We start from the raw sequence: 15,429 nt of genomic DNA, 5'->3' as shown, positions 1-15,429 counted from the left end.
TAATGTGGAACTATTTCACAGGCCTTGCTGAAGCTCAGACATACCATGCTCACTGCTGCTCCCTCATAAGTTTATCTGGCAGCTCTTCTTTACATAAACAAATCCAATTAAACCTCAGAGATAATACCGTGTAATAAAATAAACTCAACATGGCTAAAAATCACAACTATTAATTAAGTAAGGAAGTCCTGCATCACATAACTCAAAGCATGATATAATACATTAAAAGCAGCTTAATAAATTACAATGTGCATCTCCAAATATCAGATTAGATACTTGTAGTACACCTTTTTACAATAATTTTAATGAACATTCAGTAGGTGCGCTCTTTTATGGGGTATTGTGGTAAACTTTACCTTCTACAATATTTAATAAACCAGATGCTTGCTTTCACAAAATGGTGGCTAATAAAATTATGCAAATTATATCTCCCAATAGGCCTATCAAAATAAGTATACAGTAGCCAATAAGAGGCATCTTCCCATAAGGATATCTCTTCTCTCAGCCTTAAGAATCATTTAAATTATATAATCCTAGAAGGGAATTCCACACAGTAACACCCATCGATCTTTAAATAAGGATCTGTAAAGTCATATTTAAGACTTTGGTGCATTATTTGTGGAATACTGCTGGTTTTTGATATCTATGCAATATAATTCCTAGGAATGTTCTGCAAGAATGTTTTATCCACTTTGTTTGCTCATTTTTTTTTTGTTTTGTTTTTTTTTTTTTGTTTTTGTTTTTTGCATTTCACCCAGCCTGCTGGTTGAAAGGTTAAATAAACAGGACCCTTCACACCTACAGTGGGACTTTGTACATTTGCTGTTTTAGTTTATCCCTGGGCTACCCCAGGGAGTTTACTACTGAAAAAGAATGCTCAGGAGAATACCCCAGTTACAGCCATGATTTGGCAGAGACCAACATCACTGAATCAAGTTTTATTAATATTTATCTGCTTTTACTTTTTTTTGTTTGTGCATTGTGAAAATAAACATCTAGTTTATTAAATAATTAAGAAGGTAAAGCTAACACAATTCCTCAGAAGAGGGGACACCTACTGAGTATTCATTAAAATTATTGTAACTGGAGCAAGCTCAGAATGAAAGCACCTGTGCCAAATAAGCACATGCAAATGAGATGCCTCAATAGACCAGATCGTATTAAATGTATAGAGTAGTCAAGGAGAGATGTCGTTCCCCTGGAATTCACCTCCTCTCAGCTGTAAGAATCATTTAAATTCAGGAATCCCAGAAGGGAATCCCATACGATAACAGTCATTCATTTCAAAATAAGGATCAGTAAAACCTTATGTCAGACTCTGACTCATTATTTGTGGAATACAGATGTATTTTGATATCCATGAAATATAACTCCTAGGACACGCTACCAGATTACTTTATCTACTTTCATTGCTTTTTTTCCCCTTTCACCCAACCTGCCGGGAGAAAGGTTGGATAAACAAGAACCTTCACACCTGCAGTGGGACTTTTTGCTTCTTCTGATTTGGCAGTGTACATGAAAAAAGGGTGAGCAAGTGATATGTATTTATTTAACATTTGTTTACCAGGAATGTCTGACTGGGACAGAGCCCATTTTCAGAGGATGCCCAGGGGGAAATGTTCCAGATGTATGTCTTTGGAATGTGGGTATATGCAGAAACTTTAAAATGCTGCATCTGTTTGGTAAGAAAACTATATTCTTCACATGCAGTGTTGGTGCACTAGGCAGTCAGTAAAATGTTTAAAAATGTATCCAGACTATCCATTAAGCTTGTTTCTTTGCAACAGCTGTGCATTTTGTGTAGTGGTAAAGCTCTGTATAAAAGGCCTGAAAACATTTAGATTTTAAATTAGTTTAGTAGTGATAATTTGTACTTGTATTAAGCCTGATTTTTTAGCAGTCTTTCTGTACATTTCTTCAGGTGTAATAAACAGCAGTAAGAATTGATCATACCATTTTGCACCTTATCACCCCACAATAAATTGCACCCTACCTCTTCTTCTTACTACAGTAGACAGGCTTGACAGATGACTGCTGTTTAGGTTAGGCTATCACTTCTGCTGTAGGTGCTTGAGTGACATAAGCAATAACCAGTCTTGGCACACCAATCATTTCTGCACTGTTTCCAAGTGGCTTCTGTTAAGCAGTAATACTGGCTTGCTCTGCACAATACAGGCAGCAAAATACCTATTAGGTTTCTTACCCTCACAAAGACACTTTTGCCAAATGTGAGGGTTTATTAGCATGTTTAAAACTCACATTTCTTCAGCCTTGGGATTCCATTCCCCTCTTTACATTAAAGTTACGTGGCATCTCATCTATCAGTTTCTGTATTGCTTTAGCACTGGGGGATGAAAAGTCTAGAAAAATTAAGATGGATGGTGTGTGGAACATGAAGAAACTTGGCTGTGCTTTTAGGGACTTTCACTAAGCTCATTTGTATAGCATAAATATGATTGTTGCTTTCTCTTTAAGGCTAAACATGAGCAAGTACAGAAGAATTTGGAATCTGTGGAGAAACAGCTTGAAGAAACCCACCAGCGGCTTCATATACAGCAGCTTGAATCAAGTAGCAGTGGAGGAGGTAGTGACAACTTATGTGTAGCAACAGAGACACAGTAATGCACTAAAAGATGACCTAGTGCTTGAAGCATTTCACTACTTATTTTTAAACAGTGTATTTCAGGCTTGGAGCAGCTTAGAAATGAAAGAAAATGATCAAAAAATGATGTGTAAAAATGAGTTTTGCTGCTGAAATTACAGCATAGAAAAGTGATTTCTAACTGTGTTGTTCATTACGACTATAAATGTACTTATGCATAAGAATTCAAGTTTTAGAGAGAAAAGGGAATACCTTTAAAAAGTGAGAATAAGCATGTAAACTATGGCAGGAGGTATGAATGTCATCAGTGGAGAAAAGCATGACTTAAGGTCTTCAGCTTTCAAAAGTTAACATGCCAAAAGCTGCAGTTTGGACTGCAATTATAAACTTGAGAGTTATGAATGGAGGTTAATAGATGGATTTGTCTGCCTCAACAGTGACTGTATTACACAGTGACATTGCAGATTTTTTTGGAGCCTCACATACATGAAGTCAATTCAAATGTTACAGGCTGATAAAGGTATAATATTAGTGACCACCAGTACTAACTTGTACTATAAACCCCCTCATGAATTTAACCTGAAAATGCCATATGGCTAGTGTTGAGAGTTGTGCACATCGGCACTGTGGCAGCCCCATGACAACAATCTCCACACTGTTGTAACCAGGTTTTATATAGGATTCTTGACGTTGGCCCTCATCTTCTTAAATAAATGGCATGTTTTATGTACTTTTCATCTGTAATCAGCTTTATTTTGTATAACATAACACTTAACTGAAAAGCAGAAATACCCCCAAAACCCAATAACGGGGCAATTACAGGCACTCACGTGTACAGTTCCACTGTAGCGTCCTTAATTAATAAGAATAAAATTAATATATTGTGCATCATTGCATCTCCATATACTGATAAATGAAAATCTGCCTTTGTGTAGCATCCCTTATTTGCACTCACCTGGTTAGGGAAATTAACATTTTAGTATGTGTTTATCAGTGCTGTGCTTTCCCATGTTCTGTCCATAACTCAGATCAGGATATCTAAAACTGAATCACTGGTAGCAAGACTGTTACCAGCAGCTGTCCCTGTGCACCAACAGCATATTTTCTTTTCACAAAAAGGCCACTCCTTATTATACAGCACAAGCAGTCAATGATATATTCATCTCAGATGTCCTACTCTAGAAGCTGATTGGTTGTTTTCTTAACCACTGAGCATGTGACTCTTCTGATTGTAGATCTGGAATACATTAGCCTATGGGCGGCCATGTTAGATGCAGAATCTACAGAAAATAATTTGTCACAGTGATATATAGGGAGGAGGAAGAAAAGAGACACTAGGTGTCAAGGAAAGGAGTAAAGCTTAAAGCAGCTGTGAAAGTACTCATGGCATGAAAGTTATCAACTGCACTGTGCAAAATTTTAATTTTGCGAGTAATTCACTGTGTTTAGATGTGTATCTGACTATGCTGAAGGAGGATTGATACGATCATAAATTAATGTTTTTCAAAACTCTGTGAGAACCAGTAGGAAGCTGTACTATAGAAAATCTTCTATGAATGTATGAAAAATGTGTTGGTTGCATGAGAAAGGAATATATATATATATACATGCACAGAAATTACAATAAAATTGACACACGTTTCCTTTTTTGCCAGATGTATATACCTTGTTGAGTTTATCTACATTTTCTTTCTTTCCTTCAAGCAGAGAAGAACCAAAACAAGTATACACCATTGTCTATGTTTCCCCTTCCCCAGAATAAAGCCTGTCTGGTAGGAATAAAATCACACTCACCTTACAAAGCAAGCATTTTTTCTGCCCTTCATGCTTCTCCATCAACCTTGATCCAATGACATCAGCATGCCATTCAGAACTTGTGACTTGTGACATTTCATTCCTCTGTATGTCATGCATACATTGTGGACATCCCATGACAAAGGACAATCAAGAAGTGCAACTCCCCCATCCATCCCTTCAAGACAAGATAATTTCTTTTAAGAAGCTGATCTGCCACTTTATCAGCTATGACCAGTGCTGAAGCAACTGAGGCATGAGTCACCTAAAGACTCTAACTACTCAATAGTGCTAACAAGTTTATTTGCAGGTTGGTCATACGTTTTTGCTGAAGAATAAAACCCATTCAGACAGAACATATATATGTGTGTGTGTGCGTAGATGTATATATATATATATATATATATATATATATATATATATTTATATTTTTATATATGTGGTGGTGCTGTGGTAGCGTTGTCACCTCACAGTAAGACGTCCTGTTCGATTCTCAGCTAGAGCGTCTTCTGTGTGGAGACATGCGTGAATGGGCGCACCTTTGTTGAAGGTTGTGCGTCAGGGCCGGCAACTCAGCAAGTAAAAATCTACTGCCAATCATTAGCGGACCGGATTTCCGATGTGGCGACCCCTAACTGGGAAAAGACGAAAGATACAAAATATATATATATATATATATATATATATATATATATATATATGTGTGTGTGTGTTTAATACACAAACACACACACATGCACACACACACACACACACACACACACACACACACACACACACACACACACACACACACACACACACACATATTTTTTGTATGGGCTGTCACCACTGCTCTTGATTGCCTAATACTCCCTTACCTTCCTCAATAGTTGTGCCTGAGACTTCTCTCACACAATACATCCATCTCTTGACTGGATGTTCTTGTCTTCTCTTGCCTTTTTTTCCTAGCATTCCTAAATTACTCACAAAACCATGAAAGACAGCACTGAATTAACCACCCCACTATAATCTTCCAGCCTCCCATACCTCCTGTGGAAGTACTGAAGGTAAATCTTCTGAAAATTGGACAGACTATCATCAAACCTATTTTATCTAACCAGAACATATTTAGCAGAGAACAAAACATTAATATTAAAAGCATTAACATAAAATACACAAAACCTAACACTACATGAAAATCAACAATGGGGATGAAAACACCCAGTAAATATATCAATATTATTGTTGGTTCTCCATTGATTCTTTTCACACAGTGAGGACTTTTGTATATATTTTATGTTATTAATATTAGGAGCATGCAAGACCAGCTTCCACAAAAGTAACATAACTATTTCAGCCTTTGCAGACTTTTTAACAATACTTGTACTGCTACTTCTTTACATGAAAAAAAAAAAAAAATATATATATATATATATATATATATATATATATATATATATATATATATATATATATACAACTCATCCTGGCAAATTGTCATTGCTGCCATGACTGGCAACAACTCCATTAAGGCAATTTCTCTCCATTTTGTATCTGATCAGTCATGGAGTCACTGAGATGAAAACTACTTATCCTTAAAATAAGGCTCCATGCCTAAATACTCTGCTGCATCTGTAGAGAGCTGCAAATAAACTGAAGAAACGCACTCATCTTGCCACATGCCACTCCATTAAGATGCACAACAAACTCAATCCATATTAACAAATCATCCGTAAATCTGTTAGACATGCTAACATTATCGCTTTTCTTGCTTCCCTTCAAAGTTTTGCCAAAGACCTGTTAAATGCCCTGGCTGACCATATCTCTCTACTGGCAGAGTTCAGTAGACCCAATAATCCCAGCACCTCCTTTATTAGACCGTTCAACTTGTGCAACATACTCTCAATTTTCTCATGCAGTTTGAGCAACTTGCTTTCTGGTAACTGAAAAATGTCCATGAACACAGCCACAGATAAAGCCAGAAAGGTCAATACTTCCTTCCAGTTCTCATTCCCTTGCTAGTAGCTCTCCTGAGGTCTTATACAGTTCTAAAAATCTCTGGATGCCTTTCATCACTCCTTCCTTACCTTCTACAACAATGAGAAAACTAACTAAATAAGGTACTGCTTTCTGACCATAAACCCTTTGCTCCCAAAGCCACAGTAGGTCTGAGCTAAACTGAATGAAGGTTGCACAGGCTACTGTAGAACTCATGGGCATTACCTTATCAAAGTAAAATCTGCCAATGAGGAACATACTCAACTTTGTCCAGTCCTCCTCCTTGATATGCAGGAAACAAAAAGCCACCTCATTGTCTAATGTTAATAACCATGGAGTCCTGAAAGTTTGAATTACTTTTACTTCATTATCTACGGATATGTACTGACCCCTTACCTCTTCTTTGTGGATATCATCATTCACTGAGAGATGTTTTGGAAAGGAAAGGTGATGAACATGTGGGGTTGGTTTTCTGCAACTGCCATTTAAGTATACAAGTGCAGTGGCTAAGGGATAGTTGGGGCCAGAAGTGGTGCCCCTGAGTCAGCAAAACATTTATTCCTTCTTAGCAGGAATGTAGGATGTGTTTATTGGGCTTCTTATCCCAGCATATATTTACCAGGCTTTCTTCTGAGGAACTAAACTTAAAGGTGAAATGGAGGAGAAACCAAAGAACTAATACCTACCTGCCTGCACCCCTCTATCTAATAACACCCTTAACTGACTTCACATTACTGTCCACTTCCTCACAACCTCTTCCACTGATTTAATATTACTCCCCCCATGAACTGGCTGATTAATTCCTTGGCAGCTTACTTGGTTACTTGGCTGGACACATACTAATAACATCCTCCTGGCTATGAACAAAGGCCCCCTCACCACAGTTACCTTTATTGAACTCATCAGAGCTTTCAATCTGGTTGACCATAACATTCTTTTAGACCACCAAACTGAAATTGGAATCATCCTAGATACAGCTCTCTGATTTAAAAAATATCTTTCCAATCAGTACTTCTGTGGGCAGTTTCAAATCACCTTATAGGTTCATAGGTTCATAGGTTGGTACTAGGCTATCGGCCCTTGTGCTATACAAGCCTAGCCATAACAATTCCCTGGCTATTTCTTCCCACACTATTTACTTCCCTGGACCCCTGCCTAGCAGGGCGACTGACATGATCCCTGGGGTGAATTTATTTTCTCCCATCCAATCATCAAGGTTCCTTTTGATGAGGGCCAAAGAGATGATCTGCTTGACATGTATGGGCAGTCTATTCCAGAGTCTGGGAAGTCTCTGGGTCAGGAACCTATCTCTCCAGCATGTTTTGTTTATTGTGATGACAAGGTTTAGATCACTGGAGCATGTGGCTCTGAGGGATTGGGATTTCTTTAAGTGTAGCATATCCAACAGCTCTGGGTTTGACATGGCCTTATTTGTTAAGCAGAGATCGCCTTGGAGTAGACGATATGCGACAGAGTATAGATGGAGTTTTTTAAGGCAGTCAGCATAGGGCATCGGCTTTAGGCCTGTGATTCTTTTAGTGAGGTGTTTCTGAGGCCTTTCCAGTTGTTGCAGATGTCTTGAAAGGTACATAACAAATGGGGTGTTGTATTCTATAATGGGTCTAATGAGGGATGAGTACAGTGGGGCAATGACCTCCTTTTTTTCTGGAAGAAAAGCCCTTAGTGATGACGTATGCCACATAGAAGGATTTCCTGACTGTTGTGGCGATGTGGTTATTGAAGGTGAGACCACTGTCCACCTGTGTCCCTAAGTCTCTTATCAAACTTTCGGTGTTTAGTGTGCTGCCACCTATGTAGTAATTCACGGGCACATGTTTTTTTCCCAAAGGGGATAACTATACATTTCTTGGCATTGAGCTTAAGTCCATGGCTCTGGCACCAAGCATCTGTTTCTGTAAGGCCCTTTTGTAGAATATCAACATCATTTGGAGATTCAATAATGGCTCCCAGTTTGCAGTCATCTGCGAACTTTGTTAGCCAGAGTCCCTTAGTGTTGGCCTGTACTTCAGAGAAGTAGATGCCAAACAAAAGAGGTCCCAGGACTGAAACCTGAGGTACTCCACTTGTTACTTGTCTGGAGCTCGATTTGGAGTCAGCTACTTTTACAGTGTGGGTTCTGTCAGTAAGCCAGTTGGCAACGCATAGAGTGACGTAGGGATTAATGTGCAGCTTAGTAAGTTTATCTATGATTCCCTAGCCATAAAGAGCCCCTCTGTGCTCCATTCTGGTTCCCCTTCCTTTTTCCATTTACATTAATAAACTAGAAATTGACCTCTCTCACCTCCCTTTCTTACTTTATGCTGATGATATGGTCTTATTTCAATCAAGCCTGACCTCCTTAAACATTTAGTAACATCTATAAGATGATTTCATTTCTCTTATCAAATGGCTTGAAAACAAAAAGTAAATTCTGAACATTTCCAAAACTAAACAATGTTATTTGGTACCTACCCTAAATGGCAGAATAGCTCTAAATCTATTATTATCCACTTCCTTTAAATCCTTTAAATAAGATGTGGCCTGATTTCTCACTGAACTTTCACCTTCACCTAACAAATACAGAAGAAAAATTCATTTCACACCTTTTTCAATTTTATAAAATGTTCCACTTTCTTTCCAGACCAACCAGAAGAGCCGTAGGCAAAGGCAATTTGCTAGCCCAGCTTAAATATGAATTTCCACTGGTTTCAGTAGCATCGAAGAAAATTGCCACCACCATCCAAGCTACAAGCAACTTTATCTGCTATTACATTACCTTCTCCCCTAGAAATGAACATTGTTTTATCATATTTAATTAAGTCAGTTGGCTACCTGTTCATCAGTTTGCCAGCCTGCTTCTTGAATCGCAACTCTACAAGCTCCTCAAAGAATACTTCTGTCCTTCTGTTGTCACCGACCTATTCAGATGACCCCCCCCCCCTCAGTAACAATGTAAGAAGAACCAAACTTCATTGCACTAACCAAGCCTTCCCCATCCTAGGCCCAAAACTCTGGGAATCCCCCCCTACTAATCTTAAAGCCTCCCTCATACTCCTCATTCTATGCTCAGGTTAAAGATCATCTCAGGTCTGACTCAGTTTGCAAATGTTTTTCATCTGGACACATCACCTAATCCCCCACTCTCCCCTTCACTAGATAGCCACCTTTGTCCTCCTCACATTATTTCCCAACAATAACATGCGACATCTCTTGCACATTGTATATATTGCATATATTTATCTTATTTCATTTGAGTGATGCCTCCAGGTGCATCTGCAGTTAACTCCTACTGCCACCTCTAGGCATCAAATATTGTTTGCTCATATTTGCAACAATAATTTTAAAACCATGCTATGTACGAGGTTTTAAAAGATTTCATCTTAAAGCTTACAGGTTAGCAAACTCAAATGTATTAATATTTTACCTCTGTCTCATGCAGTTAAGTAGATATTAACTGCTTTTAATAATATTAGTTTATATAAATATAATTTTCACATTTTTCTAAATATCTCGAAAACCAAGTAACCAGACAGAACTCTTTAGTGTCATATGAACACTCTCAGCTAGATGAATAAAATACTGCTGACAGTATGTGTGTAACTTGAGTGGTTGTTGAGATATTGTAAGTTGTTTGCAAAATATTACAAATGTGATAGTTACTGTGTTTACTGTGACTTATAAAATTCAGTTTAAGACCTAGAACATAAAAAATACTACCACTATAAAATAGTTTGTACTGAAGAGTTTGCCATTTATACTTCTTTAATAATCATAATGGTTCTAGAGATATGAGCATTTGTTTCAAGTGTGAGAACGTATTTTAATTCTGTGAAAAGGCTTAGGCTCCGCCCACTGGAAGTTACAGTGCAAACTTCCTGAGCTACATTGGAGTGAATTTGTTAATTTCTGTGCATCCTTACCTTACGTTTGCAATGTTTTACACTATGCACTTTTTCCCTTTATTGTTTTACTCTCTTCTTCTTCTACTTCCCTCCTTAAACTAACCTTTCTTCCCTATTCTCCATTATACTGCGTGATTTGTTATTATTGCTGTTAATGAATCATTGCTATCATCACACAACATTTTGTTTGTATTCATAATACTTCTTGTTAACTTTCTTGTCTACTGTCATTTAAATTTATCCCGGCTGAGACTGAAATAGGGCCATTTGGATTAGGATTCTACCCTGGTTACCAAACTGAATCAGTCAGTCAATCAGTAGATAAATAAATAAACAAATAAATAAAACACTTCTTTATCATGATCTCCATCTTGGGACCCCTCCTAGTCAACATCTTTACAAATGAACTATATACCTCCTGCAAACAATCTGTACTAGTCCAATATACTGACTATTCAACTCTCATCTGTACTTCCAACAATATCTCTGACCCTCACACACTCGCCCAGGACACCTTTCTATTTGTGGAAAATGGCTAGCAGAAAATCTACTTATCCTAAACCCCAAGAAAGCAAAGCTTCTGTTATTCTTCCTCCAGACTCCCTCTCACCTAAAGTCTAACTTTCTTATCTTATCCTCCAATAATACCACCATACAACCTGACTTCCACACAAAACTTCTAGGAACCATCATTTACGACAAGCTTAAATTTAACCTACACATCCTTCAAAGTATAAAGAGAACTCACCAAAAGCTGGGTATGCTCCACCGAAACCATGGATTCCTGACCTATGATACCAGACTGTGCCTGTCACAGGCTCTTCTCCCCTCCCTTCTCTCACCCCAATACTACCTAATATTCAAATGACTACCCTAGCCAAACTCCAACAAACTTACCACAGAATAGCAAGGTTCATCACAAACTCCCCACATAACTCACACCACTGCCTCTCACTCAACTCACTACAATGGCTAGAACTCCCACAACAACTTTTTCTATCTCCGTTACAAATTATTCACTCCATACTTTATAAACCATCAACCTGCCCTGTCCTGTCCTCCTTGATTTCCATCTACACACCAACTCGCACAATTCGTATCTCTTACCAACAACTCCTTGACATTTACCAACCAAAAAAAACTATTGGTAGATTACTTTATAAATCCATCCTATCCCAGGCATGGAATAACCTCCCATCCAATTATGCTCCATTGCTCCATTAGACACCCTTTACAATTTAAGAAAGAACTCAAACTACACTTGATGAGAACCAAAAGTTGTGCTTGCCATGATCCTACCTAGCTCCAGTTCTGCTCTGTAGTACACACTTCATTACAACTTCACAGCATACTTTTTTCTCACTCCAATACTATTACTGTTGTATCACAATATCATACAATCCTCTCAGTATCTTATCTCCCACATTTATTTCACTGACATCTCATTACACCTCTAGATATCCCTTCCACCCCTTTCATGAATCCTGCTATACACCTTACCACACCAGTTATAAAACAGATACTTACACCACACACACAGGAGTAAAAGAAAAAAAAAAAAACATTTTTGTTTGTTTTTCTTTGCAATTCAGAATATATGTGAACTTGTAGTGTTAGCTAATTAATGATTGTTTTTAATTGTACTGTTATGTATGTTTTTAATTGTAGATTAAACTGTTATGTATACTTAATCTGTCTGTAATTGGAGCTTTTATCCTCGAGTCTCCACTGAAAATGGCCTCCTGGCCCAGCTGGACTAACCCGGTTAACAAATGTCAATAAATAAATAAATAAATAAATAAAATAATCTTCCAAAGAGGCTTTTATAACCTCATTCCAAGTAGAGGAATACCATGGCCAGTGACGAGGCAGAGCTGCACTTATGCTGCCTAAAACTACCTATAGATCTGTCATTCTTTTCATCTACCATCCAAGGTGTGGTTTTCTCCTGTGTCCCCAACAGGAATGCAGTCCCCTTGGCCAGCCTTCTTCCTCCAAATGTTAACCTCACAATGTATAGTGTCACAAAATGAACAAATGTGAGTGAACCTGTGGTTAGATCAGCTGCATGTTCGGGCATTAAAGGCCCAACAAAACTTAGTTTTATTCAATATGTCATCCTGACTTGCTTTTTCTTATTTAGCTTTGTTAATCTACCGTAGTATATAACCATGTGTCAGGGTGTCTACATTTCCAATGAAGTCTTATTTACTGTCTTCTGCTACTTAAAATGCCGGTCATACTATAATAAAGCATGACCCACTCTTAACTGCCGAGCCTCCCTTGTTGTAGTAGGCTAACAATGACTGACCTTGATTAGCATCTATTTTAGGATAACTGTGACCAAATACATAAAGACCATCATCCAGTTTTCACACTTCATCCTGGACCTGCTTGGCCTCCTTCTTCTCGGAGTGGACAAAGCTGACATAAGATTCTTAGATCCAGGAGCCTCCACCTCAGTGATCTGATGGTTTCCGTCTGCATCAGTATGATTAAAGGCATCAATATGTTTTTTTCTTTAACAGTTGATGGGATAAGAGACATAATAAAAATTACCTACATTATTGCTAAGAAGGAATAAATGCTTTGCTGACTCAGGGGCACCACACCAGGCCACAACTATCCCTTAACTACTGCACCTATATACTCTAATGGCATTTGCAGAAAACCAACAGCACATACTGGTGACTCCACTGCACCCTGAGTTCTTTCTGCAGTCTAACATGTAGCCTATACTCTCCTCCTAGGCCTTACTCCAAGTTGCTGTTACCCAAAAACTCCTGCAGCCTCAATCTGATGTTGCCATCTAAGCTAAGTACAATTCCATAAAGATCAACTGTGTCCCGGCTAACATTAGCCTCCCTTAATAGCACATGAAACCAATTCACTGCCTGCTGTGTTCTGTGCTTCTGTCTATTCACTCTTCCTAGTTCATTGTCTCGAACTCTCTGGCCCTTCTGCTTCTACTCTGCTCTATCCTCTGGCATCACATGCTGCCTCCTGCCACTCGTCCGCTTCACTGGTGTTCTCAGTTCTTCTAGGTGATTCTGGGTGCTACTTCTTGGAAGAGGGCTGCTGCCTGAGAAGAAATGGCATCCCCCTTCTTCTGTAATTCCACCAAATTCACCATTCAAAACAAAAAAACAAACTGTTAATTGTTCACATTGTTTGCATTGTTACTTTCCCATCTAACTATATTTCCTACTGTATCTAAAATAAGTCTCCTGCTATTATATGTATGAATAGCCGATAACAATCTCTGTAAATATACAACCAATCCCTAGTCATGTCCTTCTGAAACTGTGCCCCTCCTTCATGCTGCCATACATACTTTTTCTTTTTGTCTTTTTTTTCTTTCAGTATTAGCTGCAATAGAAATCTCTCTATAATTGTAGACCTACTATAGCCCTAGCTCTACTTGATGGGAACCAACCCAATCCCGTAACCTTATGCTAACTAGCATAGCTGGGAACCAAAGTTGCAGCCACTTATCATTATGATCCCAGGAGGGCACATCTCAGCCTCAGACCCCCATAACCAGGGACAACTCCAAAAATCAGAGAAAATCAGGAACTCATCCTACAGCATTAATAATATTAACTCAAGAAACTTAACAAAAAAAGACTGTATTAATTTGCCTACTTGAAGTAAAAAGCCCATACCTGCAGTTAATGTCATTATCTATCAAGTGTAATCACCACCTTCCCCTTAACAATATCAGTATAGGAGGGACTGAGAAAGCTAGAGCAATATATGGAGCCAACACAGAGTTGTACATGTAACTCAAGGAGAGTTGAGAAGCACGCTCAGAGTGAAAACAACTACCTATCTCACAATCTGCCTAAGCAGTTTCAGTTTAATTGCATACGTTGCCACATGTCCAACCTGATCCATATCTCTGAACCTCTTAGCTGAAAAATCTGGACAGTGCCAGAATTATTGGAGCCAGAATGGCCAAAATGAAAGACATAGTTTAAATATTACTCCAGTAAACTTGGAAATTTGCTAGAGAAGAAGGCTGCACTTTAGAACACATTTTCTGAAGAAAATGAAGTCTGAAACTGAAATGCTGGTCATTATCTGGTTATTTCAATCCTCGAGGACATGCCAGAATGGAGCAAAAATATGAGGCAAATTTCTTGACATTCTGTGAAATTCTGCACAGAGTAAGAGCCAGACTTATCACCTCATCACTTGTCCACTCCCTTAATCTTTTTCCAGCCCTTCCTCATCATGTCTGCCGCTATCCCACTGCCACTGTTATGCCATTTACATGAACCTTTTTTTAAATACTGTCCACCACCAAACCACAAAAGCTCATGGGATTATCAGTAGACTGCCCCTTTTTTAGATGAAAATTGTTGCACAATGATTCCACTGACCTTCAGCCACAATGACAATGTCCTTCCCTTGGCACACTGATGTCACCAACTGATGCTGTGCATGGCCCAGACCCTTCTTTATCCAAGAGACCATACCAGTCACTGACAGCCTGAAGACCTTCATTGCATATCGCCAACACAAAAGCTGAGGACCCCTTTTCCTTGTATTTTGCCACATTCTGCAACCTGAATGGACTAGCTTCACCACAGGTACGTGAATTAATTTCACCAATCTCACTCCTTCCTCAGTACTTACTTCCCAATCAGTGGAACTAATGATGCACTACTATTTTTTTTTCTTTGCTTACTACAGTTGACTCTTGCTTGACTGGTAGAGGGACCAGACAGATCCATGTATCAGAAATTATATGCATGGAATCAGGAATGCCAGACAGGATGAAATCCTCCTCCTCAAGGAAGAGTAAACCTGTCTGGTGGACAGCTACAATAAATAAACTCTTTAACAAAGGTGAAAAAAATGCTGTCCAGGACCAAGAAGGAGTAGGTGTCTAACTGGAAGCAGTCTCGCCTTAGCCTGAACAAGCAAATAAGAGCACTACTGAAATCCTCCAAAGCAAACTTTGAGTTCACACTGGCCACATCTACTAAAGACAATCATAAGGCTTTCTTCACATATGTCAGCAATCTCAAGGGAAGCACCCAGATCTGCTCAGAACTGGTGGTCAAGGACACCGCATACACAAACCCTGTAGATATAGCCAACCTGCTGGCAGACAGGTTCAGTGAAAACTTCACTCCTCTGTCC

At 38.7% G+C, this 15,429-nt stretch overlaps 1 protein-coding gene across 3 annotated transcripts in view; it reads left to right on the top strand.

The window, feature by feature from the left end:
* MYO18B (myosin XVIIIB) overlaps nucleotides 1-15,429 on the top strand; it is a 2,352,406-nt gene that overhangs the window by 1,280,799 nt on the left and 1,056,178 nt on the right. For all 3 annotated transcript variants that reach the window (XM_044068483.1, XM_044068482.1, XM_044068484.1), the window contains one exon: nucleotides 2,476-2,584. In XM_044068483.1, the coding sequence (XP_043924418.1) occupies nucleotides 2,476-2,584 (109 nt within the window). The remainder of the gene's footprint in view (nucleotides 1-2,475; nucleotides 2,585-15,429) is intronic.

This window comes from Protopterus annectens, chromosome 4.part0 (assembly GCF_019279795.1).
Source record: "Protopterus annectens isolate FY-2018-M chromosome 4.part0, PAN1.0, whole genome shotgun sequence".
NCBI classification, from domain to species: Eukaryota; Metazoa; Chordata; order Ceratodontiformes; family Protopteridae; genus Protopterus; species Protopterus annectens.
This window is presented reverse-complemented; position numbering and strand designations above follow the sequence as displayed.